We start from the raw sequence: 27,036 nt of genomic DNA, 5'->3' as shown, positions 1-27,036 counted from the left end.
TTGCCTAATGAATGGAGCCCCCAGTGCCCATAAGTTCATATCCCTTTATTAAGTCCCATGGGAGAAAGCGCTCTTGCCATCAGGCCCCGGAAAACCTGACTTTCTCTCCAGCACCCAGGTTGTTTACTGTGTGGTTGCTGAACTTACCGGTGCTGGGGATCCCAGGGCTCGCTGTGCGGAAGTGGGGTGACCTTAGGAAGCAGAAGGAAGCAGAAGAGGGGAGGCCACACCATTGCTGGGGTGGGGACAGAGCGAAGTGTGGTGCTCCAAGGACAAAGGACGTCCCTGCCTGAAAAAGTTTCAGCGGTACACCCCCCTACCAGACTCTTAATCGCCCTCCCTACCATGTTACGATGGTTACGAAATTCCTGAGTCCACCTGGGCGATGGGACCTGTCCCAAACAAGGAAAGGCATCTGCCCTGTCCCATTCCCACCCTATAGAAGGAAGGTATATGTGCCTTAACCAATCAGTAAAAGCAATTTTCACCTCAGACCATTCCTTTGTTTTCTGGCTATAGAAAGTGATCAATAGCACATGTTCGGGCTCGACTCTCCCAGACTACTAGGAAGTTGGCCCTCTGTTCTGGCAGCGACCCTTCCCTCTAATAAATTCTATCTTCTTTACATTCTGCCTTATGTCTGGAAATTCTTTTCCAACCCGCATTTGGACCACAACAGGAAGGACCCACCGCTGCTCTGAGTGAGGGAGGTGGGAGCACACGCGATTGTTACCTGGGGGGTGGAGAGGGGCGAGTGCAGCCAGCCTTTTCACTGGGGAGGGGAAGGAGGGTGGCTTATTCTTACCCTGTGGGCTGGGAGGGAGAAGGCAGGTGGTTAGGTGGGTATGAGGGGAGGGAGCATTCACCACTGCTGGGGGGCAGGACTCCCCTTTTCTCTGGGGCAGATGAGGGCACTCACCATGCCCCGACCTCCACCCCCCAGGCAGCCTGGAGTGGGCGGGAGGGTCGTGAGACCTTGAGCTGTACGGGGTGTGGGGTCCAACAGGGGGTGCAGGGCTCCATCTCCATCAACTAATACTCAGGAAGCGCTGTCAGCTTTCTGACAACAGGGCGCCTCCTGGGCGGTCTCGCTCTGACCCCCTCAGGTGCTGTCCCCGAGTGGCCACCTGCTCCATCCTCCCCTCCCAGCGCCCACCCACCCCCAGGGCTGCCCCACAGTCCAGGCTGAGCTGGTGGCCTCACCAGCAGGGTGCTCTGATGAAAAGGTCCTGGTGTAGCTGTAAGCAGACATTCGGCAGAGATCCCCAAATGCAGCAGGGGGGACAGCTCTCGGGGGGAGGGCCTTTCCTGGTCCCAGGGGGGCCGTGTGACTGCGATGATTCCCTGGTGTCCGGCTCTGCCCAGCTCCCCTTCCCTGGGCCTCCTTAGCTCAGAGCTCTCTCTGATCTCTTCAGTTCCCAGACCACAGTCACACAGACCCCCTCCCCGGACACTTCCCTGTGCCATGGTTTTGCAGGGCTACTGAACACCCCAGTTGCTGTCTTGTCCCCTGGAGAGCCTGTGAACTCTGTTAGGACGGGACCTCAGAGTGGCCATCTCAGGACTACGCACCTTGCATACAGTACGTGCTCACTGCAGGCCAGTCAGTGTGATGCGCCCACACTGGGGGCCAGCAGGTGTGGACGAGCACCGTCTCCACCCTCCTCTGTGACTGGCCCCCAGCGATGGGCTGGGCCGGGCCAGCAGGGTCATCTCTGTTCTCAGCCGTGAGGGCCCAGGTACCCAAGTTATAGGTGAGAGTGGGGTTGCAGGAAGCTGAGAAGACTCAGCTGCCATCCCGAACCTAGAGGCTCATTCCCTGCACAAATTTGGGATCAGGGACCCCTTGGGCAGGGGAGCCTGGCCCTCGAGTCTTCTGACTCTGCCCTTTGCCCCGGGGGACCTTTGAGGCCCTCGGGGGGTCACACAGCTGGGCTTCCAGACCCTCCTCCTCCTCAGGGAGGTGTGCACCCCAGGCTGCCGCTCTGGGAATGAAACCCATGCACACTCACATACCCTCTGAACACTTGCACACACTGTCACAGTGCTCACATTCATCCCCACTCATACACTCACATCTACACGGTGCTCACATACACCAGGTGATCACACTGTACATACTCAGGGACGCATTCACACACACACACACACACACACACACACCAGCTTTACTGAGATATAACTGCCATGTAATCTTCTGTAAGTTTAAGGTGTACAATGCGATGATTTGATACGCGCATAGATTGTGAAATGTTCACCAAAATACGGTTAGTTAACACCTTCTTTACCTCATATAATTACCACGTTGTTGTTGTTTTTACAGCGAGAACACTAAAGCTCTAGTCTCATGGCAGCTTTCAAGCACATGATACAACGTTGTACATTAGATCCTGGAACTTATTCATCTCATAACTGCAAGTTTGTACTCTTTGACCAACATCTCCCCACCTGCCCCTGGCAACCACCATTTCACTTCCTGTTTCTATGAGTTCAATATTTTTGATTCCATATATGAGATCATACAGTAGTATCTGTCTTTCTCTAATTTATTTCACTTAGTTCATTCCTCGAGGTCCATCCACATTGGAGCAAACGGCAGGATTTCCTTCTTTCTCATGACTGAATAATGTCCCATTGTGTATATGCACCACATCTTCATCCATTCACCTGGCCATGGACACTTAGATTGTTTCCATGTCTTGGCTATTGTGAAAAATGCTGTAGCGAACACGGGAGTGGAGATATCCCTTTGAGATAGTGATTTCATCTCTTTCAGATATACATCCAGAAGTGGGATGGCTGGATCACAGGGAAGCTCTATTTTTAATTTTTTGAGGAACCTCCATACGGTTTTCCATAGTGGCTGCACCGAATTACATTCCCACCAATAATGCACAACGGTTTCCTTTTCTCCACATCCTTATCAGCATTCGTTATCTGTGGTCTTTTTAATGATAGCCATTCTAACAGGTGTGAAGTGATTATCTCACTGCAGTTTTAACGTGCATTTCCCTGATTAACGATGTTGAGCACCTTTTCACGTATCTGCTGTCTATTTGCATGCCTTCTTTGAAAAAAGGTCAAGTTCTCTGCCCATTTTTTAACCGGACTTTTTTTTTCCTATTGAGTTGTATGAGTTCTTTGTATATTTTGGATGTTAACCCCTCATCGGATATATAATTTACCAACATTTTCTCCCATTTAGTAGGTTGCCTTTTCATTTTGTTAATTGTTCCTTTAGCTGTGTAGAAACTTTCTAGTTTGATGCAGTCCCACTTGTTGATGACTGGTTTTGTTCCTTGTGCTTCTGATGTCATATCCGCCCCCCACCCCCCCAAAAAAATGTCATTGCCAAGACTGATGTCAAGGAGCTTTTCCTCTATGTGTCTTTTAGAAATTTTATGGTCTCAGGTTTTACGTTTAAGTCCTTAATCCATTTTGAGTTAATTTTTGTGAGTGGTGTTAAGACAGGGATCTGATTTCATTTTTTGCATGCTGTATATCCAGTCTTCCCAACACCATTCACTGAAGAGACTCTCTCTTCCCCACTGAGTGTTCTTGGCTCCCTTGCCAAATATTGACAATATATGTGTGGCTTTGTTTCTGGGCTCTCGGTACTGTTCTGTTTGCTCATGTGTGTTTTTTGTTTTGGGGGGTTTTGTTTTGTATTTTCCTAGAAAATAATGCAGTTCATCTAGGTTTTCTGTCTGATTTGTACTGAGTTGTACAAAGTAGTCTCTTTTGATTTTTAAAATTTTGTTTCATTGGTTACCACCTCATTTTTATTTCTTTTTTTGTTTGTTTCTTATCGTGCTTCCTACCTTTATTAGATTAACTACTGGTTTATATATTTTGTTGATTTCTTTTTACAAAGAACCAGCTTTTTGGTTTATTAGTTTCTACTATTTTTCTGTTATCTACTTCATTCCTTTTGCTTTTAACTTTATTTCCTTCCTTGTTCCTTCTTCTACTTTGTTGCTCTTTTCTAATTTTTAGAATGGGAGCTCAATTTATTTGTTTTCGTTATTTTATTTTTGTTGTTGCTGCTCAAGGATTTAAGGCTACATATTTTCTGTGATCACTGGTTTAGCTACCCTCTATTGATTTTGTGTTTTCATTATGATTCCTTTTTAGAAATCCTGCAATTAAAACTTTTCCCCTTTCATCCCAAGAGCTGTTTAATAGAGGATTTTTAAATTTCCAAGTCGAATTTCTAGTTTTAGAAAGAGCAGAGGAGCAAAACACAGAGATGAAGAAGTTTGCTCCACTTCAGGCTTCCAAAGTTTTAATTTTGAATGAAATTGAAAAGTTTTATTATTTCTTGAAACTGCATTTTTAAAATTTCCAATACAATGGGACAATTTGTATATTATCTAAGAGTGATAAGAAGGGCTATGGGAGCTACCCAAAGTTGCATCCAAGGGCAAGAAAGCAGTAAATTTACTGAGCAAATTAATGGAAAGTGATGAGGAACAATAAAATCGATTTGTGATTGCATCTTGACTTTCCTTAGCTCATTTTTTTTCCCCACTTGGAAGTTTTCTTTTCCCTCAGCACTATTGAGATATAATTGACATATAATATTGTGTAAGTTTAAGGTATACAACATGTTGATTTGATATATACTGCAAAATGATTACCACCGTAGTGTTACCTGACACCCGCATCACGTCAATTAATTACCTTTTATTTTTGTGGTGAGAACATTTAAGGCCTACTCTCTTAGCAACTTTCAAGTATATAATAGTTTTTTGGGTTTTTTTTTTGTCCACACCATGCGGCATGCAGGATCCTAGCTCCCTGAGCAGGGACTGAACCTGTGCCCCCGACAGTGGAAGTGCAGAGCCCTAACCACTGGACTGCTAGGGAAGTCCCTTATAATACAGTATTAGTAACTATAATCATTATGCTGTACATTAAATCCTCAAAGCATTCATTTTATAACTGGAAGTTTATACTCTTTGATCAACATCATCCCCCACCTGGCCAGCCCCTGACAACCATTATTCTACTCTGTCTCTTTGAGTTCACCATATAAGTGAGATAATACAGTATTTGTCTTCCTCTAACTTATTTCACTCAGCATAATGCCTCAAGGTCCATGCATGTTGTCACAAACAGTAGGATGTCCTTCTTTCTCATGACTGAATATATTCTATTATATATAACTATATATCTATACCGATCTCACATTTTTTAAATCCATGGTACTTTGTGCCAGTACCATACTGTTTTGATTACTATAGCTTTGTGATATAGTTTGAAATCAGGAAGTGTGATGCCTCCAGCTTTGTTCTTTCTTAAGACTGCACACTACCTCTTTTTGACAAGTTGCATGTCCAGCTGTGGTCCATACAGAGCTGGGACGCAGGAAGGCCGGCTGGTAGCTGGCCAGGCTAGACTTGGAGGCTCTGCTGTGGACTTGGGCTCTCTAAACCTCCCTCCTTTCCAGCTCTCTACAACACCAGCTGGATAGTTACTAAGGGAGCATCTCAGCTCCTACAGGCAGAATCTGGGGCTCAGTTACTCAAAGTGTAGGTGGAGGCCCCCGTACAACAGAAACACCTGAGAAGCTTTAAAAATGCAGATTTGCAGGCCATGCCATGGCCTACCAAACCATTCCACTGATCATTCCTGACTGCTTTCTATGCCAGGCACTGTCTTGGGGCTGAGGAGTCAGCCACAGATTAAAGAGAAAAAAATCCTTACCCTCCTGGAACACACTTTCGATGGAGAAGACCCCTGGTGGTGAGGCCTGAAACTCTGCATTTTTACAAACACCCTCCAGAAATTCCAAGGTCTGCTGTACTTTGAGAGCCAGTGGCATAAGGCTCTGACCGCCTCCCCCCATCCCTGCTTAGGGCACTCGAGACCCTTTCCCATCAAACAAAGGAGCTCCCCTTGGCTTCTCTCTGGTTCCTGAGTCTCAGCCAGTGGTATGAGAACACTGAGTGAAGGCCCTGCCACCAGGAAGGACCTGTCAGAGGTCTGGAGCAGGCCCTGCAGGTAGAAAAGGAACAAGAGGGGACTTCCCAGGCGGTCCAGTGGTTAAGACTCCACGCTTCCACCGTAGGGGGAGCAGGTTCGATCCCTGGTCCGGGAACAACTACGTTGCCGCATGCCGTGTGGTGTGGGCAAAGAAAAGAAAAGAAAGAAATGGAACAAGAAGTCCCAGAGACAAGCATAGACCCTCCTCAGATGCCCCTGGAAGTGGTCCTCCACACCTGTGTGGGTCATGCCCACACAGACAGACTTCTTCCCAGGCCCCGTCTTCCCGGAGCCCTCGGGGAGGAAACCAGCTGAGCCTTCCCCATCACACACAGCCCTGGGCACACACCTGGATGCTAACGGCTCTCGGTTTGAGTACCTGCTTTCTGAGTCCACAAACAGCCCCCATCCTGGTAAGGTGTGGGAGATGCACTGAGCTGTCCTGGCTTGGCACAACTTCCTCCTTGCCTGCCCCAGACCCTTCCAGGTTTACTCTGTTCTTGGCTACGCTGTGTGCCCCCCGCCCAATTCTTATGTTGAAGTCCCAACCCCCAGTACCTCAGAGTGTGGCTGTATTGGAGACAGGGCCTTTAAAGAGGTCATTACGGTGAAACAAGGTCATATGAATGGGCCCTAATCCAGTATGACTGGGTCCTTATAAGAAGAGGCAATTAGGACACAGACACACACAGAGGGAAGACCGAGGAGAAGATGGACATCTACAAGCCAAAGAGAGAGGTTCAGAGAAAATCAACCCTGATGACACTTTTGTCTTGGACTTCCAGCTTCCAGAATTGTGGGGAAATAAATGTCTCTTATTTAAGCCCCTCAGCTTGTGGTATTTGTTATGGCAACCCTAGCAGACTAATACAGCCTCCCAGGTAGAGGGTAACAGTGTGCCTATGGTCACTGCTGGCCAAAATGTCCATCTCTGCCACGTGGTCCTCCAGCTCCTGCTTACTCAGTCACTCTATTCTCAACCTTGGCTGTACTTTAGAAACAGCTGGAACACTTTTAAAAAATACCTCAGCCTGGGCCCAACTCCGGACAGATTATGTTAGAATGTCTCAGTGGGGGCCCTGGCATGGGAATCGTTTGAAAGTTCCCCAGTTCATTCTAGTGTGCAGCCAAGGTTGAGAACAGGGCTATTAATGGAACGTGGTAAGTGCTGGTTCCTGCAGGGAGAGGGACGGTCAGTGTCCTAGCCCGGTGCTCACCATCTGCCGTCTTGCTGTCATGAAGATGCGTAGGGCAGCAACAGCCATCAAAGCCCAAGCCATTCAGCGATGATCTGACCACTCTATCACCCCCTCCTGAGAACCCCAATGGATGGCTCTGTGCAGACCCCCTACCCAGGTTGCTTTAATGGCCAGTCTCTTGCTGATGACTGGATAGGAAATGCTGTAAAATAATAATGCAAATGACTGCAAAATGGAAATGGAAATCCTGCAAAAGATGCTGGAAGGTCACCAAGTGGGTGAGAATGCTATGGGGGAACTGCCTGAACCAACACAAAGCCACTGATAAATGAGGGTCCATCAGAGTTAGAAAAATTAACCATTAAAGAAGAGGAAAGCTTTGACGAGATGGTGGTGTCATCGGGGCTTTAAAACAGAGTTATTTGGGGACCTCCCTGGCGGCCCAGCGGTTAAGACTCTGCGTTTCCACTGCAGGGGGCATGGGTTCGATCCCTGGTCGGGGAACTAAGATCCCACATCCCACATGGCATGGCCAAAAGAAAAACAAAACAAAACAACTCTTGATCGATGCGCTGTCCAGGCCACCCCCAGAGCTGCTGGAGAAACAGGGTGACCTGCCGGCAGGGGGTGCTGTTGAAGTTGTGAGGGGGGTCCCTGGTGGCCTCCCAGTCCCAAGCAGCCTTTGAAGAGGAGGACGGGGTAACCCAGGGCCCCTCCACACTGGGAGTGCGGACAGGGGCCTGCTCCCTATGCCCCAGGCTACTGTGACCTCCCCACCCAGGGCAGTCAGCGCAGGACGCCGGGGAGGTCTGCAATGTCGGCCGTAGGTGCCAGCTGGAAGCGCTCCCTCCAGCCTCCAGGACACCGCAGGGACCAAGGCCAGGTTGGTGGGAGTCCTTCCCCCACATCAGTGGGGCGCCCAGGAATCCGGGGAGGTGGCCTGGGACCAAATGGCTCCCGCCTCTTACTCTAGCCGGGCAGCTGAGGTCAACACCACGGAGTGCGGGAATAGGCATAACTGTGCACAAAGAAATATAAGCCAAAAGGAACGAAAAGGGAACACAATGAAAAAGTGAGCTCCGCCCCGCCCCTTCCCAGCACACCATCAGCACGGCTGTTAACCACCTTTCTGACCTCTGTCAGTCTTAGGCATGAAAGCTACTTCCTTCAGAGTTTTAATTCTCCTTTCTCTTGAGTTGAGTATTGTTTCATATGTTAAAGCCATTTGTGATTACCCTATGATCCAGCAATTCCACTTCCAGAAGAACTGAAAGCAGGGACTTGAACAGATATTTGTGTACCAATGTTCTTAGCAGTATTCACAATAGCCGAAAGGTGGAAACAACCCAAGTGGCCATGGGCAGATGAATGGTAACAAATTGTGGCCTATACATATGATGAAATATTATCCAACCTTAAAAAGGAAAGAAATTCCGATACATGCTACAACAGGGATGAACTTTGAGGACATTATGCGAAATGAAATAAGCCAGACACAAAAGGACGAATACTATATAATCCCACTTATATGAAATATGTAGGCAGGCAAATTCATTGAGATAGAAAATAGAATGATGGGGGCTGTGAGGAGGTGGGAATGGGGAGTTATTGTTTTATGGGGATGTTATTGTTCAATTAGGGATGATGGGAAAGTTCTGGAGACGGATAGCGTTGATGGTCGCACAGCAATGTGAATGTACTTAATGCTACCAACTGTGCACTTAAAAATGGTTAAAACGGGGCTTCCCTGGTGGCGCAGTGGTTGAGAGTCCGCCTGCCGATGCAGGGGACACGGGTTCGTGCCCCGGTCCGGGAAGATCCCACATGCCGTGGAGCGGCTGGGCCGCTGAGCCTGCGCGTCCGGAGTCTGTGCTCCGCAGTGGGAGAGGCCCCAGCAGTGAGAGGCCCGCGTACCGCAAAAAAAAAAAAAAAAGTTAAAACGGTAAAATTTATGATATGTATATTTTACCACAATAAAAAAGATAATTGACCATTTAAATAAAAGTATTAACAATGAAAAAAAGAAGCCATTTGTATTGCCTTCTCCTTGAACTCTATGTTCATGGTGTCATGAAAGAGATTTTGCATTGTGGGTCAAATTATTTGTTTTAAAAATTTGCGTAAACCTCTGCAAAGAAGAAACGCTTTTCCTATTCCTGGAGATTCTACACAGTTTTTATATTGGTTGGGTTAATTATATCAAAAGCATTGATGTATCCCTCACTTTTTGAAAGTTCGCTTTCCACCAATTGGCTTTTACTGAAGACCTACGTTAGTGCCTGTTTTCATTAACCAAGAGAAATCCTAACAGGATTTTTGCTTTTAGGAAAAAGGGCGAAAATCGAAAATAGCGTTCAGCTTTTGTTCTGCAGCAGCCGTTACAGAGAGGGGCGGGGGGCACCCTGAGCACTGAGAGAGGCTCTGCCAAGCTCCTTGCCTGGGAACCACACTCAGCATTGCAGCATCAAGCTGGCATAGCTCTGGACTGTGTCTGTGAGCACCTGTGTTTTATCTCGATTTATTTTAAGTATCCGTTGGCATGATGAGTCCTAAGGCTTCTTCACTTTACACCTTTTTGGCTTATGAAAGATTTCACAGGAACGCTCTACTTCCAAACAGTGGTGGAAACCTGTCTTATGAACTATAACAAACATAGTTTAACTCTGAAATAAAAACACAATTACCTATAACACATTAACCAGTGCCATTTCCTATAACAAACATACATTGCAAACACACTGAAATTACTCTCTTGGGTTAAAGGTTACATTAGATAAGAGAATAATAAGAAACCTATTTCTTTTTATTTTTAATTTATTTTTTGGCTGCGTTGGGTCTTCATTGTTGCACGTGGGTTTTCTCTAGTTGCGGCGAGCAGGGGCTACTCTTCATTGCGGTGCGCGGGCTTCTCATTGCGGTGGCTTCTCTTGTTGTGGAGCACAGGCTCTAGGCACGCAGGCTTCAGTAGTTGTGGCACACAGGCTCAGCATTTGTGGCTCGCGGGCTCTAGAGCGCAGGTTCAGTAATTGTGACGCACGGGCTTAGTTGCTCCGCAGCATGTGGGATCTTCCCGGACCAGGGCTCGAACCCGCGTCCCCCGCATCGGCAGGCGGACCCTCAACCACTGCGCCACCAGGGAAGCCCTAAGCGCCCCTTCTTATGTTTACTAGCCTCGGGGGTTTACTCTTGGATAACTGGATATAACCTATTTTTCGGTTGCCGTTCCTATCTTCTTCTTGATGATGTGTAGGAGTTGCTTGTATACCTCTAGACCTGTACCATCCAATAGGGTCATCACTAGGCAGATGTGACTATTTAAGTTTAAATTAATTAAAACTCAAGAAAACTTAAAAATTCAGTTCCTGGTTCACTCTAGCCACAATTCAAGCGCTCAACAGGCACATGTGGCTAGTGGCTGCCCCAGTGGACAGCGCAGGTATCGAACACTTGCTTCATTGCAGAGTTCTACTGGACAGTGCTATTCTAGACTAACGTTCTAGATAGTAGGCCCTAGAAATTGCAAATCTCTTTCCCCAGTTTGCACCAATCTTTAAAATTTGTCCACAGAGCCCTTTGTTGAACAGAAATCTTTAAATCTGACGTGACCAAAAATTAGTTTTTTCCCTTATAATTTCTGCTTTTGATATTTTAAGTCCTTCCATACCTAAGTCACAAAAGATATTCTCTTACATCTCCTTCTATTAGTTGTATAGTTTTAGGTCTTTATTTCATCAGGAATACAACTTTTTAATATGGCTTTAGGTAGGGATTCAGTTTTATTTTTTTCCTATACTGAGTCAATTAAAAATTTTTTTTTCTTAATTGAAGTATGGTTGATTTACATAGCCACTGTTATTTATTTATTTGCCACGCCTTGAGGCATGCAGGATCTTAGTTCCCCAACCAGGGATTGAACCCATGCCCCCTGCATTGGGAGTGCACTCTTATCCACTGGACCACCAGGGAAGTCCCCTGAGTCAATTTTTTTTTTTTTTTTTGCCGTACGCGGGCCTCTCACCGCTCCAGCCTCTCACCGCTGCGGCCCCTCCCGCTGCGGAGCACAGGCTCCGGACACGCAGGCCCAGCGGCCATGGCTCACAGGTCCAGCCGCTCCGCAGCATGTGGGATCTTCCCGGAGCAGGGCACGAACCCGTGTCCCCTGCATCGGCAGGCGGACCCTCAACCACTGCGCCACCAGGGAAGCCCCTGAGTCAATTTTTTAACATCAAATACTAGACAATCATTTCTTTCCCCTTTTTATATACTAAATCCTCATTTACGCATAGGTCTGTCTCTAATATTTCTATTCTATTCTGTTTCATGTTCTGTTCGACTGTACTTATTCCAGCACCAAACTTTTTAGTTGTGTATCTTACTATCCGGTAGGACATTTTAACTGCTTGTGGATCTTTAGTCTTCTAGATAAATTTCAGAGTTAGTGCGTTCATTTCCTAGGGCTGCTGTAATAAAGTACCACAGACTTGGTGGCTTAAACCAACAGAAATTTATTCTCCCATAGATTTATTCTCTCCTGGAGGCCAGGAGTTTGAAATCAGGGTGTCAGCAAGGCCACGCTTGGAACCAAAGGCTACAAGGAAGACCCTTTCTTTGCCTCCTCCAGCTTCTGTGGCTGTCGCTAGTCTGCATTCCTTGGCCTGTGGCTGCATCACTCCAATCTCGGCCGCCATCTTCACATGGCCCACACAGAGACACCAGTGATTGGATTTAGGGCCTATGCTAATCCAGTATGACCTCAGCTTTACTAATTACATCTGCAAAGAACTTTTTTCCTAATAAGGTCACATTCTGGGGTTCCAGGCGATATGCATTTTGATGGGACACTATTTAATCCAGTGTAGTTAATTTCTCAATTAAAAAAAAATTCAACTGGAAGTTGTATTGGATTGTACTGAATTTATGGATTAATTTCTGAGAATCAATATTTTTATAATATTAAACTTCCCATTTAGGGTTTTTTAGATCATCCTTATTATATCTTTTATTAAAGTATTTTCTGTACAGATCTCTTGGTTAATTCCCTGATACTTTATGGTTTTGTCAATATTAAAACCTCTATCTTATATTTTATTAAAACTTTTAGTTGGCAGTTGCCAGCACAGGTTGATCTTGAATCCAGCAAGATCCTTACTAGTTGGTAAAGATTCTTAATTGTTCTAAAAGTTTGTTGATTTTGTTTTTCTAGGGAGATGTCATATCATTTACAAATTATGATAGCTGATTCTCTGCTCTTGTAATTCTTTTTTTTTTTTTTTGCTCTTGTAATTCTTAACAATTTTATTTATTTTTCTCTTCTGAATGCTTTTGATCAAAGTTGTTCCTGAGCCTCGAGAAAATCCATGTAAAATTTCTCTATTAAGTATATTATATACTATAAATTTTAATATTATAATCTTTACCAAGTTTAGGAAGTTCCTTTTTTAGTCCTAGTTTGCTCAGAATTTTTAATTGTAAATTGTGTTGAACTTTATTAAATGATTTTTTCTACATTGACATAATCATAGCTCCTTCTATTTTAGCTGAGTAATGTAGTGAATTACATGAGTAGATTTTCTGACATCTTTGTATTTCTGGGATAAACCTACTGGATTATCATGAATCTTTTAAAACATGCACTGTTGAATTCAGTTAGATAATTTTTTATTTTTACATTTACTTTTTAAAAGATTTATTGTTTTTTTTATTTGTTTATTTATTTATTTTGGCTGCGTCAGGTCTTACTTGCGACGCACGGGCTCTTTGCTGTGGCGTGGTGGCTTCTCTCTAGTTGTGGCATGCAGGTTTTCTCTTCTCTAGTTGTGGCACACAGGCTCCAGGGCACGTGGGCTCCGTAGTTTGCGGCACACAGTCTCTCTAATTGAGGCGCGCAAGCTCAGTAGTTGTGGCGCGTGGGCTTAGTTGCCCCACAACATGTGGGATCTTAGTTCCTTGACCAGGGATGGAACACACATCCCCTGCATTGGAAGGCGGATTCTCTACCACTGGATCACCAAGGAAGTCCCTACATTTACATATTTAAGTGAAATAATCACATAGTTTTCTTATCTCATCCTATTTAGTTTTGGAATCAACATTAGCCTCATAAAACTAACTGGGGAGGCTTGGCTATTTTTCTGTTTCCTAGAACTACTTTTATAAGAAGATTTTACTGTTTCTTGAAATTTTAGAAGCACTCAACAGTAAAATCAACTGGGCCTTTTTTGGAAAGGGCATCTTTGTTTAGTATTTCTATTTTAAAAAGACACTGTCCTGGGCTTCCCTGGTGGCGCAGTGGTTGAGAGTCGGCCTGCCGATGTGGGGGATGAGGGTTCGTGCCCCGGTCCGGGAAGATCCCACATGCCACGGAGCGGCTGGGCCCATGAGCCATGGCCGCTGAGCCTGCGTGTCCGGAGCCTGTGCTCCGCAACGGGAGAGGCCACAGCAGTGAGAGTCCCGCGTACCGCAAAAAAAAAAAAAGACACTGTCCTATTCTGGTTCTCTATTTCTTCTTGTGTCACTTTTTCAATTTTTATATTTTTTTCTAAAATTATACTCATTTTATCTAGCTTATTAATGTAAAGTTATTCATATTAGTCTTTTATTGTTTTTCACATATCTATTGTATGTCTTGCTATTTCCCCTTTTCTTTCTTTATTTGCATCTTCTGTTTTTCTTGATAGTTTTGCCAAAGATATTATTAGTTATTCTTAAGAATCAGCTTTATATTTTTATTAACCTTCTCTTTGGTACGCTTTGACGCTCTTTTCCAAATTTTTGAATTGAATGTTTAGCTCATTTAGTTTTTTTTTTTTAATTTTAAAAAAATTTTTGGCTGCGTTGGGTCTTCGTTGCTGCGCGGGCTTTCTCTAGTTGTGGTGAGTGGGGGCTACTCTTCATTGCGATGCGCAGGTTTCTCATTGCGGTGGCTTCTCTTGTTGTGAAGCATGGGCTCCAGGTGTGCAGGCTTCAGTAGTTGCAGCATGCGGGCTCAGTAGTTGTGGCGCACCAGCTCTAGAGCACAGGCTCAGTAGTTGAGGTGCATGGGCTTAGCTGCCCTGTGGCATGTGGGATCTTCCCAGACCAGGAATCGAACACATGTCCCCTGCACTGGCAGGCAGATTCCTAACGACTGTGCCACCAGGCAAGTCCCACATTTAGTTTTAAACTTTCTTGCTTCCAGGTGAATGTAATATAAAGTTATGACTTTCCCTCTATATACAGCTTTAGCTATAGCCCACAAATTTTGAGTATTTTTTTGTGTGTGTGTGGTACGCGGGCCTCTCACTGTTGTGGCCTCTCCCATTGCGGAGCACAGGCTCCAGACGCGCAGGCTCGGCGGCCATGGCTCACGGGCCCAGCCGCTCCGCGGCATGTGGGATCTTCCCAGACCGGGGCACGAACCCGTGTGCCCTGCGTCGGCAGGCAGACTCTCAACCACTGCACCACCAGGGAAGCCCCAAGCCTGCATTTTTACTCACCTAAAATTTTAAAAATTACTTAAAAATTTAAAATAAACATTATTTTTTAAATGTTTAATATTTTTAACATATTTTACATCTTTTTGTTTTGTATATCCTTAACTACTTATTGTAGATATAGATGATTTTACTAATTTGTCTTTTAACCTTCCTACTAGCTTTATAAGTGGTTGATCTAACTACTTTTATTGTATGTTTGCCTTTACCAAAGAGCTTTTTCCTTTCATAATTTTCATATTTCTAGTTGTGGTCTTTCTTTTCTGCTTCAAGAAGTCTAACATTTCTTGTAAAGCCAGTTATGCAGTGGTGCTGAATGAGCGGTCTACTCCATGCAGACCTGAGAGGGACAGGATGGCTGACCAGAGGATCACAAAGTCACCACTTCCAGGCTCATGAGGGAACCCCTACTTTCTCCTCCTCGGGCAGCTGGAAGACAGGACGCTGATCTGGTGTGCGGGTCCATGGAGGAACGAGACAGCACCTCGTTCTCCTCACTCTGCCGCAGGCTCAGGGATTATCCCCCACGGCCCTCCTCAGCCTTTGCTTGTGGACTTCTTCCAAGTGGAATTTCCTGAACTGGTTATCAGCAAGCAGGAAGCCTCTGCGTGTGCGGGGTTGGGGGTAGGGGTGGGAAGCAGGTATTAGGCAATAATGCTGGGGGGTGGGCACTGAAGATGGTGGCGTGCTGGGGCCATGTGAGGGACTGGGGGATGGACGGGGGACACAGTGGTCCTGGTCCCTGGAGGGGCGGCTTGTTATTCCCCAGACTGACGTCTCACGCCCCAGTCGTGTAACAAGAAGCTTCATCTGAAAGCCACCTGAGCGAGGGAATTTTTCTGTCTCTGGGAAAGCCCCCTAGCAGGTCCCTGGTCCAGCCCAGGCTGGCTTCCTGCTTAAGCCAAGCAAATATTGACAATTCTTGGTTGCACTTTTACTTTCCTTTCGCTCTATATTATCCTCATGATGATGATTCATTATACACTACCTCTGTTTGATTTGATCCAGTGACTTCTTATCACAAGATTTCTAGGTAAGTGAAACTTAGCAGGGGCCTGTTTCTCTCCTCAGATGCCTTACAAGCAGAGTGTGTTTGACTGAGGTGAGACGGGCCCACTGACAGATTAGCCCTCCTGCAGCCAGCCTGGACCTCAAAGGCACCCCCTGCAGCCACTCGTCGGCCAGCAGAGCTCTCAACGGCTGGCCCCAGCCCACCTTCCCCTTGGACTCCTCTGCGGCTTCCTGCTCCTTCTGCTTTGGCCAGTGTGACCTCCCCATAATTCCCCAGACATGTCCTGCACTTGTCCATCTTTGCATGTGCTGTGCCCCCTATGTGGAATACCTTTCCCCTCCTCTCTGCCTTCAAAATAGCCATTAGCCCCGTAAGAACAAATACTGACACATATGCTAACACATATATATGGAATATATATATACAAATACTAACACATATGCTAACACATATATATGGAATCTAAGAAAAAAAAAAAAGGTCATGAAGAACCTAGGGGCAAGACGGGAATAAAGACACAGACCTACTAGAGAATGGACTTGAGGATACGGGGAGGGGGAAGGGTAAGCCATGACAAAGTGAGAGAGTGGCATGGACATATATACACTACCAAACGTAAAATACATAGCTAGTGGGAAGCAGCCGCATAGCACAGGGAGATCAGCTCGGTGCTTTGTGACCACCTAGAGGGGTGGGATAGGGAGGGTGGGAGGGAGGGAGACGCAAGAGGGAAGAGATATGGGAACATATGTATATGTATAACTGATTCACTTTGTTATAAAGCAGAAACTAACACACCATTGTAAAGCAATTATACTCCAATAAAGATGTTAAAAAAAAAAAAAAAAGAACAGTTTAAATGTTGCTTCTTCTTTGAAGATTTTCCTGCTCCCAGGGCTAATATTCCCTTCTTTTTCTTCCACTAGCACATCTTTATTCATCTATTTTGGTGTGTAGGTTCTTTTTCATAATTTTAAAGTTGGATCTAATTCACATGCCATAACATCCATCCCTTTAAAGTGTGCAGTCCGGTGGTTTTTAGCATATTCACAAAGTGTGCAACCATCAGCAAAATCAATTTTAAAACATCTTCCTTGTCCCCCCATACCCCTTAGTTGTCACTCCCCCCACACCCCTTAGTTGTCACTCCCCATCCCTCCCTCCCTCGAGCCCCTGGCACCGTACTAGTCTGCTTTCTGTCTCTATGGATGTGCCTGTTCTGGACATTTCATAGGGATGGAATTATTCAATTATGTGGCCATTTGGGACTGGCTTCCCTCTCTTAGCATGTTTTCAAGGTTCATCCATGTTGTAGCATGTTGTAGCATGAATCAGCACTTCATTCCTTTTTTTGTTTTTGTTTTTTGGGTTTTTTTTGCCAAATTCTTCCCCACCAATGCCTAACATCCCACCATTAAAGCTTTATTCCTTTGGTTAAGCATTACCCTCCTCTATTTTTTTTTTTTTTTTTCAGTACGCGGGCCTCTCACTGTTGTGGCCTCTCCCGTTGCGGAGCACAGGCTCCGGACGCGCAGGCTCAGCGGCCATGGCTCACAGGCCCAGCCGCTCTGCGGCACGTGGGATCCTCCCGGACCGGGACACGAACCCGTGTCCCCTGCATTGGCAGGCGGACTCTCAACCACTGCGCCACCAGGGAAGCCCTTCATTCCTTTTTTTAATGGTCAAATAACATTCCATTGTATGGACAGGGCACATTTGTTTATCCATTCATCAGTTGATGGACAACTAGATTGTCTTCCACTTTGGCACTATTATGAATAATTCTTTTTATAATCATATTTATTTATATTTTTTACTTTATCGATGTACAGTTGATTTACAATGTTGTGTTAATTACTGCTGTACAGCACAGTGATTCAGTTACACATATATATACATTCCTTTTTTAAAAATATTCTTTTCCATATGGTTTATCATAGGATATTGAATATAGTTCTCTGTGCTCTACACTAGAACCTTGCTGCTTATCCATTCTATATATAAAAGCTTACATGTGCTAACCCCAGCCTCCCATTGCATTCCTCCCCCAACCCCCTCCCCCTTGGCAACCACCAGTCTGTTCCCTATGTCCATGAGTCTGTTTCTGTTTCTTTCTTTCTTTCTTTTAATAGTTATTTATTTACTTGGCTGCTCCGGATCTTAGTTGCGGCATGCGGGATCTAGTTCCCTGACCAGGGATCGAACCCGGGCCCCCTGCATTGGGAGCATGGAGTCTTAACCACTGGACCACCAGGGAAGTCCCTGTTTCCTAGGGAAGTCCCAGGGAAGTCCCTGTTTCGTAGATAGGTTCATTTGTGTCATATTTTAGGTTCCACATCTAAGTGATATCATATGGTATTTGTCTTTCTCTTTCTGACTTACTTCACTTAGCATGATAATCTCTAGTTGAATTCCCTCTTTATCCCCTATAATCTTTTTCTTCCCTTAAATTCTAGTTTGTCTGATGCTAATACAGCTACAACTGAGCAGAAGCTAAGACCAAGGAGCCTAATCTGTCTTTTATGATGAACAAGAATAATGACTTGGACCTAGTTTAAGGAAACTTTTACTTTTGGTTTACAAATAACTAGATCAAAGGATTTACATAGGATATTGATTCGGGGGGGAGGTGGCTCTTGGTTGCCCACTTATGTCTCAAGAGATATGCCCAAAGTTTGATGGTCTTAAAGGGAGTAAGATGTATGAGAAGTGTAGAATCATGGTCTCACTTCAGTATCAAAAACAATCAACACTACATACACAGCAGAACTTCAACCCATCAGAGAGCATAGTCCCCAGCCTGATACCTGGGCTCTTTCTGAGTCAGCACTGGGCAATCTCTTCCTATCTGCTCTTATGCTGCAAGGCCCAGGCATTTTCCATTTATGTTACCTTGAGGGATCTCCAAGGCAAGCCTGATCATGGGCTGCCACAATGTGTTTGTTTGTTCTTCATATTTGCTTGGTATAGTTTTCTTTTTCCTTTATTTTTTGTCTTTTTGGATTTTGTTTTAGGTCCACCTCTCAGAGATAGAATGTAACAGGATTGTATTTTTAAAATTTATTTATATTTTTTTATTTGCCCAAACTGAAAATCCTTGTCAACTGAGAGGTGAATTTAACCCATTCACATTTACTATTAGTACTGCTCTGTCTGGACTTGTACCTATCTACTTTACTTTTTATTCTTTTATCTCCTTTCCTGCCTTTTGTTGGATTGTTGAAATTGGAGTTCTATTATTTTAATGATTTGGAATTTATATATTCTGTTTGTAGTCTTCTACACTCTGTATGTTCTTCAACATATCAATTCAACTTACATTTTTCTCATTTTGTTGTTCATCTCTTCCTAGTGAGAAAAGAAACTTAGCATGCTTTTGCTTCCCCTCGCTCCATCCAAAATGATACTGACTGTGGTTTTCACTCCAGATTTTTATTGATTTTTTTTTAATGACTAACATTTATTTAGACTCAACTTTTTGTGCTTTCATTGATCACAAAAAGTTAACTTTTCTTGTTTTTTCTTATGAAGCAATTTCTCTAAAAATTCTTTCATAAAGTATTGGTGAGTGAAAAACCAAGCTTATATCTGAAAATTTCATTTTTCTCTCATGCTTGAATGAGAGAGTAGTTGCTTGGAGAATTTTAAATTTCAAAATCATTCCCTCATCAAAATAAAGACTTAAGATCTGTACATTTTAGTGTATGTAAATTATACCTTAATAAAATTTAAAAACTCTCTGAACCTTGAAGATATTATTCTATTGTCTTTCAACATCCAGTATAGTTGAGGAAAAGTCTACTGTTAATTTGATTCACATTCTTTGTATGTGATCTATTTTTTTCCTCTTTGGGTCTTCTCTTTACCCCCAATGCTCTGAAATTTCATCAGTATGTGTGAAGATGAAGGTTTTTTGGGGTTTTTTTTCATGTATTCTGTTTGGCAACTAGTATGCTTTCTCAGTATGAAGAGTCATGTCTTTCCTCAATATAAATTTTCCTTTCTTCTTTGAGTATTCTCTTTCCTCCATTTTCTCTATTTTCCCCTGAAATTTTGGATATTTGAACTTCTGCATCTATTCTTTTATTTCATATATTTCATCTCTTTGTAACTTTGCAGTCCATTCTGTTTGCTTCCAGATCATGAATTATTTTTCAGCTATAATCTTTCTGCTGTTCAGTCCATCTAATAAGTTTTTATTTCAATGATTTAGTTTTGTGTTTCCAAGGTACCTAGATTTTTTTTTTTTGTACCTAGGTTTTTTGATGCAATATCTTTTTGCATCTAATTATATTTGTCTTAAAGCCCAGGTCTGTCTGCTCTATTAACTGTGTATTTTTTTTCAGGTCTGAAGTCCTCTTTCTGCTGAGTTGGATGCCTTTTCCCCCATGATGTTAGCTTTCCTCAAATACTTGGCTTTTCTTGGGTGTCATCTCCCCCTGGAACTGAGATTCCTGGTTAGCCTGGGTGCCTTGCTTGCAAAGAGTAGAATATTCAGCTGTGAATTATACCACATCTGCCTAAAGTGATAATGAGAAATGGAATGTGTGTACTGCTGGACAAGATGAGTCAACAGTTAGCTTTCTGGGGCTTCCCTGGTGGCACAGTGATTAAGAATGTGCCTGCCAACGCAGGAGACACAGGTTCAAGCCCCGGTACGGGAAGATCCCACGTGCTGCGGAGCAACTAAGTCTGTGCACCCCAACTACTGAGCCTGTGCTCTAGAGTCGGTGAGCCACAACTACTGAAGCCCACGAGCCATAACTACTGAAGCCTGTGCACCTACAGCCTGTGCTCCGCAACAAGAGAAGCCACCGCAATGAGAAGCCCATGCATAGCAACGAAGAGTAGCTCCCTCTCACCGCAACTAGAGAAAGCCCGCGCACAGCAACGAAGACCCAACGCAGCCAAAGATAGATAGATAGATAAATAGACAAATAAATACATTTTATTTAAAAAAATTAGCCTTCCAGATATAGAGGCTTCTGTTGCCTTACGGAACTTTCAGTACCTGGGGCTTTGCCTTAATTCTTTGACCCAGACATCCACCCCAACTACTCCTGCCCATGGTCAGACACACTGTGGCTCACTGCCTGCCTGAGATAAGCATTCCTGGTTGTCCTTGTTTGTCTCAACTGGTATCACGGTTTCAGGCAGCTGCAATGTTAAACAACTGAAGCTGACTATGTTTGACAAATGCCCTGGGAATAGGGGTTTTCCCATGGAGAGGGTTCCAAGTTGGGTTAAGTAATGACAACACCCTATAAATGAAGACTTTCCAGGGGAGTGTAGTACAGGCCAAACAGTGATGATGCTCTGGTGGTAGAGCTTTCTGAGGAGTTCCCAACACAACCTGTCCCCTCTGGTGGCTGCAAGGCTGCTGGTTTTTAAGGCTACCGTGGAGCTGAGGTTAGAGGGATGGGAGCAGGCCAGGTTAAGCCACCACAAACCCCACTGCTCTTACCGAAATTGAGTAAATTCTCTTCGATAAACCTTGTTAGCCTTTGGTTAATATCCAGAGTTCTGGAAACGTTGAATTTTATAATCTTGCCAATATTTCTGTTGCTTTTATGGAGAAAAGCCTTTACAGAAGTCCTTATGCCACCACTCCAGAAGTCCCCCCTCTGGTTATATCATTTCAAAGGCTTTGCTAGGTGTTAACTAATAAGGAGGCATTCGCTGGAAGTAGGATTAAAGTGCTACCCTCGCCTTGGAGGTATTTGGGTTTAAAAAAAAAAAAAAAGACACTTAAAAGATGAAGATATTGTCTTAGGATCCATAGGAATCATTCCAAAATACTGGGGTGATGTGGGGGCCGCCGGGACCACCCCCCAGACCCCGACCGCCAGCCCAGTGATCTGTTGGTTGCTTCTCCTGGGAGATGCCTTTTCCAGGTAAAGGAAGCTGCCATATTTTGAGTACTTCCTCTAAGCTACAAGTTTCATTCATATTCACCATCCTCACAACGTACCAGCAAAGAAAATTATCTTATTTCCACTTTACAGATGAAGAAACTGAGGCTCACATGACCAAGGTTAGAACACTCAAGGGTGGCAGAGAGGAGATCCCTCTTTCACTCCAGGGTGAAAGCTATTCTGGGATCACCTAACCCAAAGTCTTGACCCTCTGGCTGGCCACGGTGCAGGGATGCCGTTTGTGGAGGTGCCCATCATCATGATCTTGGGCACAAGAGGTTCAAACTCCCTATTAGCTCTCTCCCTCACCAGTCATGAAGCAGGAACCAGAGCAAAGTAACAGGTATGGCTTGTCCTCCTCCATCCCCCGCCACAAACACCGGCTGACGAGGGGGTCCCCAGGTCACCTCCTCCCTTCACTCAAGAGCCAGAGCCTCCAGGAAGTCCTCACAAGTCAAGGGTGGCAAGGGCAGAGCCCCGTTGCAGCTGTAGGACTATCCCCTTCACATGCTCAGCAACACAGAGTCCAGAGTCCACAGGCCTGAGGGCCCAGACCCCGCCTAGTCCACTGCAGGCCCAGGATGTCTCTGTGGAGAAGAGGAAGGCATGTCCCCACGCCCCTGCATCCTGACCAGTCCCCAGCCTTACTCACTCCCACTGACTGCAACAGAGGGGACCTACACATTACAAAATCATTCATAAAAGACAGACTTTATTTTGATATCTCAGAAACTGGCAAGGAAAGGAGCCCAATGGTAACAGCACACTCTCACATGCTGACTCACCTTCAGATGCACCATCTCACTGGGGCCTCACACCCGCCCTGCAAGGAAGGCGGGGCAGGTGGCTGCTGATCGCCTTTACAGAGGACTTGTTAAAGTGACCCAGCTTCCATACAGACTGTCAACATTCTACCAGGCGGACAGCGGCCAAGACGGCAGAGTAGAAAGACCCTGAGCTCATCCCCTCTCACGAGCACACCAAAATCACAACTATATACAGAACAACCATTGATGAAAAAGCCCAGACCTACCAGAAAAGATCTTCTACAACTAAAGACATAAAGAAGGAACCATACTGAGATGGGTAGGAGGGGCGGACTCACCATATAATCAAGTCCCATGCCCTTGGGTGGGCAACCCACAAGCTGGAGAGGAACTGCAAAGGTTCCTCTCACAGGAGTGAGAGCTCTGAGCCTGATGTCAAGATCCCCAGCCTGAGGGTCGGGCACCAAGAAGACAAGCCCCCAGTACATTTGGCTTTGAAGGCCAGCAGGGCTTAATTTCTGGAGTCCCAAAGGACGGGGGGAAACAGGGACCTCACTCTTAAAGGGCGCATGCAAAATCCCACCCACGCTGGGACCCAGGGCAGAAGCAGTAATGTGATAGGAGCCTGGGCCAGACCTACCTGCTGGTCTCGGAGAGTCTCCTGGAGAGGCGGGGGCAGCGGGGGCGGCTGTGGCTCACCCTGGGGACATAGACACTGACAGCAGATATTTCGGGGCACTCATTCTACCGCGTGAACACTGCTGCCGGTGGCTGCCATCTTGGCTCACTAACAGGCCAACACAAGCTTCGGGACACCTTGGACTCCATACCCAACTGTGTCAGGGACCAGCCCTTCCCCTCACCCCACCGGCAATCCGACACCAGCTCCAGGATCCCTGGGCTCTGCAGCCAGACTCCAGGACCCAGCTCTGCCTGCCAGTAGTCTAGCACCAACCCTAGAACCTGGCTTCATCCACCAGTGGGCAGGCAACAACCCCAGAGTCTTCTGGACGCTAACTCTGCCCACCAGTGAGCCAACACTAGCCCCAGGGCCCCCTGGAGTTCCTCAGCCAGCTGCCGCATGACCAAGCCTTGCTAACCAGCAGCCAGCAGCGTGCACGCAGGGCAGGGCCAACCAAGCCTGTACCAGACTGCTCACGTAGTCAGCCTACCACAATGGAAGGACCCACACAGCCCTCTTAGGGGGAACCCCTAAAACATATAGCTTGGGTGATGAGAGGGGAGTAAGTACACTGCTGGGACACACAGGACATCTCCTACAGGAGGCCACTTCTCCAAGGTCGAGAAATGTAACTAACCTACCACATACATAAAAATACAAATAGCACTTTAGACAAAGTAAGGCACCAGAAGAACACGTCCCAGACGAAGGAACAAAATAAAACCCCAAGAAGAAGAGAGAGAGGCAACCTACTGAAGAAAAAGTTCAGAGCAGTGATCGTAAAGACGATCAAAACACTCGGGAGAAAAATGGATGCGCAGAACAAGCAGTTAGAGGTTTTCAACAAAGAGTTAGAAAATATAAAGAACCAAACAGGGACAAAGAATACAACAACTGAAACGAAAAATACACTAGAAGGAATCAACAGCAGACCAAATGATACAGAGGAACAGGTCAGTGAGTTGGAAGACAGAGTACTGGAAATCACTGCCACTGAACAGAAAAAAGAAAGAAAAGAAATGAGGATAGTTTAAGAGCCCTCTAGGACAACATCAAATGCACTAATATTCACATTATATGGGCCTCAGAAGCGGAAGAGAGAAAGGGGCTGAAAACATATTTGAAAACACAATAGCTGAAAAATTCCCTAACCTGGGAAAGGAAACAGTCACTCAAGTCTAGGACACACAGGGAGTTCCATACAGGATTAACCCAAAGAGGAACATACCAAGACACACTGTAGTTAAAATGACAAAAATTAAAGACAGAGAATATTAAAAGCAGCAAGGGCAAAGCAACAAATAACATACAGGGAAATCCCATAAGGCTACCAGCTGATATTTCAACAGAAACTCTGCAGGCCAGAAGGAGTGACATGATATACTTAAAGTAATGAAAGAGAAAAACCAACAACCAAGAGTACTCTACCCAGCAAGGCTCTCGTTCAGATTCAATGGAGACATCAAAAGCTTTACAGACAATCAAAAGCTAAAAGAGTTCAACACCACCAAACCAGCTTTACAACAAATGTTAAAGGAACTTCTCTAGGTTAAAAAGAAAAGGCCACAACTAGCAACAAGAAAATTATGAAATGAGGAAGCTCACTGGTAAAGGCAAACATACAGTAAAGGTAGGAAACCATCCACACACAAAGCTAGTAGGGAGGTTAGAAGACAAAAGTAGTAAAATCATCTCTATCCACATAAGCAGTTAAGGGATACACAAAATAATTATATGCAAAATGCAACATCAGAAACAGTCATTGTGAGGGGAAGAGAGTACAAATGCAGGGTTTTTTAAATGCATTTCTTTTTTTTTTTTAATTGGGGTACAGCTGTTTTACAATGCTTTGTTAGTTTCTACTGTACGGTGAAGTGGAGTTACCTGTGCTATACAGCAGGTTCTCATTAGTTATCTATTTTATACAGATTAGTGTATATATGTCAATCCCAATCTCCTAATTCATCCCACCTCCCCTTTCCCCCCCTTGGTGTCCATACGTTTGTTCTCTATGTCTGCTAAAATGTATTTCAAATTAAGCGATCAGCAACTTGAAACAACCATATATATACATATATATGTATGTGTGTATATATATATATATATATATATGTATGTATGGACTCATGGTAACCACAAACCAAAAATCATGGTAACCACAAACCAAAAATCTATAACAGATATACACACAAAAAAGAAAAAGGAATCCAAACATAACACTAAAGATAGTCATCAAATATCAAGAGAACAAAACAAGAAGAAAGGAAGAAAAAAGACCTACAAAAACAAACCCAAAACAATTAACAAAATGGCAATAAGAACACATATTGATAATTACCTTAAATGTAAATGGACTAAATTTACAACCAAAAGACATAGAGTAGCTGAGGGATACAAAAACAAGACCCATATGTGCTGCCTTACAAGAGACTTATTTCAGATACAGAGACACACACAGACTGAAAAGATACATGCACCCCAATGTTCACAGCAGCCTTATTTACAATTGTCAAGATATGGAAGCAACCTAAGTGTCCATCAACAGACAAATGGATAAAGAAGTTATGGTATACATATACAATGGAATACTACTCGGCCATAAAAAAGAATGGTATTTTGCCATTTGCAGCAAAATGGATGTACTTGGAGGACATAATGCTAAGTGAAATAAGTCAGACAGAGAGAGACAAATACTGTATGATTTCATTTATATATGGAATCTAAAAAAATACAACAAATTAGTTAATACAACAAAAAAGCAGACTCACAGATATAGAGAACAAACTAGTGGTTACCAGTAGGGAGAGGGAACAGGGAGGGGCAATTTAGGGGTAGGGAATTAAGAGGTACAAACTATTAGGTACAAAATAAGGTACAAGGATATACTGTACAACAGGGGGAAGACAACCAATAGTTCTATAATAACTATAAATGGAGTATAACATTTAAAAATTGTGAATCTCTACATTGTACATCTATAACTTATTAATACTGTATAACAACTATACTTCAATTAAAAAAAAATAAATAAATAAACAAAATTCCACCCAGATGCTCCCTGCATCTGGTCCAGGCTCCTCAATACCCCGGGGTGGGCAGGGCTTCACCAGACACGCGCAGGTACCTTAACTTCCTTAGCCATAAAACCAGGGATCAGGCTGCCCCCTCTCTACACAAAGGCCCTTCTCACTGGCACATGTGGGTTCCTGGGACTCCAGTGTACCGGGGATTGCTAGGTTCATGGTGGCTGAACCAGGTGACCAGCCAAAAGCCTTGGCAGGCAAAAATGAACCTGGAAAAAAAAAAAAAAAAAAAATGAACCTGGAGCTAGGCAGAGGGGTGAGAACCCCGCTGGCCCATTGCTGAGCCACTTTCTCCAGCCAGACGCCCACCAGGGAGGTAGTTCCGGTGTGGGCAGAAAGGGGCACCTCCTTGGTCCACTGGCCCCCTCCTGCTGAGGAGGGGGAAGAGCCACTGCAGCCCTGACTCCATCTCTCTGCCACACCTGTCGCTAACCAGGCTTTCTGACTCTTCTCCAGAAAGAGGGCAGAGCTGCACCTCGTCCCTTGGCAGGGGCCGGGCTCAGAGCTGAGCACCTACACCAGGGCCCAGAGCAGGAGGGTCCCAAGCCGAGGCGACCGCCTCAATCTCCCAGCGACACACGGGGCATTTGGCCGTGTCCCTGAAGACCCGCCAGGCACAGCAGCTGCAGAAGTGTGTGTGGCCGCAGGGGACAAGGCAGGTGTTGGCAGCCTGGCGGAAGCAGATGGCACACTCCTCTCCTGCTGTGGCTGGGAAAGGGGACAACGGAGGTCAGGGGCGCTTGGGGGCAAGGGGTGGGCAGCCCACTCATGATATAACCACAGGACAGAGAACTCTGCAGTCGGATTCTGAAGAATATTACCTTGTAAGAAAATGCTCACAATGTAATCAAGTGAAAAAGGTTGGGACGAAAACCATAAGGTACAAACCAAAACCAAAAGGTACATATCGTAAGATTC

General features: G+C 44.9%; 1 protein-coding gene across 3 annotated transcripts in view; it reads right to left on the bottom strand.

Moving 5' to 3' along the window:
- Positions 1-27,036, bottom strand: part of NEURL3 (neuralized E3 ubiquitin protein ligase 3) — a 73,487-nt gene that overhangs the window by 44,344 nt on the left and 2,107 nt on the right. Inside the window, exon 3 of one of the 3 annotated variants that reach the window (XM_022598960.3) lies at positions 1,181-26,327. The exons of 1 other annotated variant lie outside the window; for it this stretch is intronic. In XM_022598960.3, the coding sequence (XP_022454668.1) occupies positions 26,170-26,327 (158 nt within the window). In that variant the 3' untranslated portion in view covers positions 1,181-26,169. Of the gene's footprint in view, positions 1-1,180; positions 26,827-27,036 lie in introns of those variants that run through there. One more of the 3 variants, XM_022598959.3, reaches the window with a different exon arrangement.

This window comes from Delphinapterus leucas, chromosome 13 (assembly GCF_059928025.1).
Source record: "Delphinapterus leucas isolate spDelLeu-1000000601 "Yukka" chromosome 13, BTC_Dleu_Yukka2, whole genome shotgun sequence".
Taxonomy (NCBI): domain Eukaryota; kingdom Metazoa; phylum Chordata; class Mammalia; order Artiodactyla; family Monodontidae; genus Delphinapterus; species Delphinapterus leucas.
This window is presented reverse-complemented; position numbering and strand designations above follow the sequence as displayed.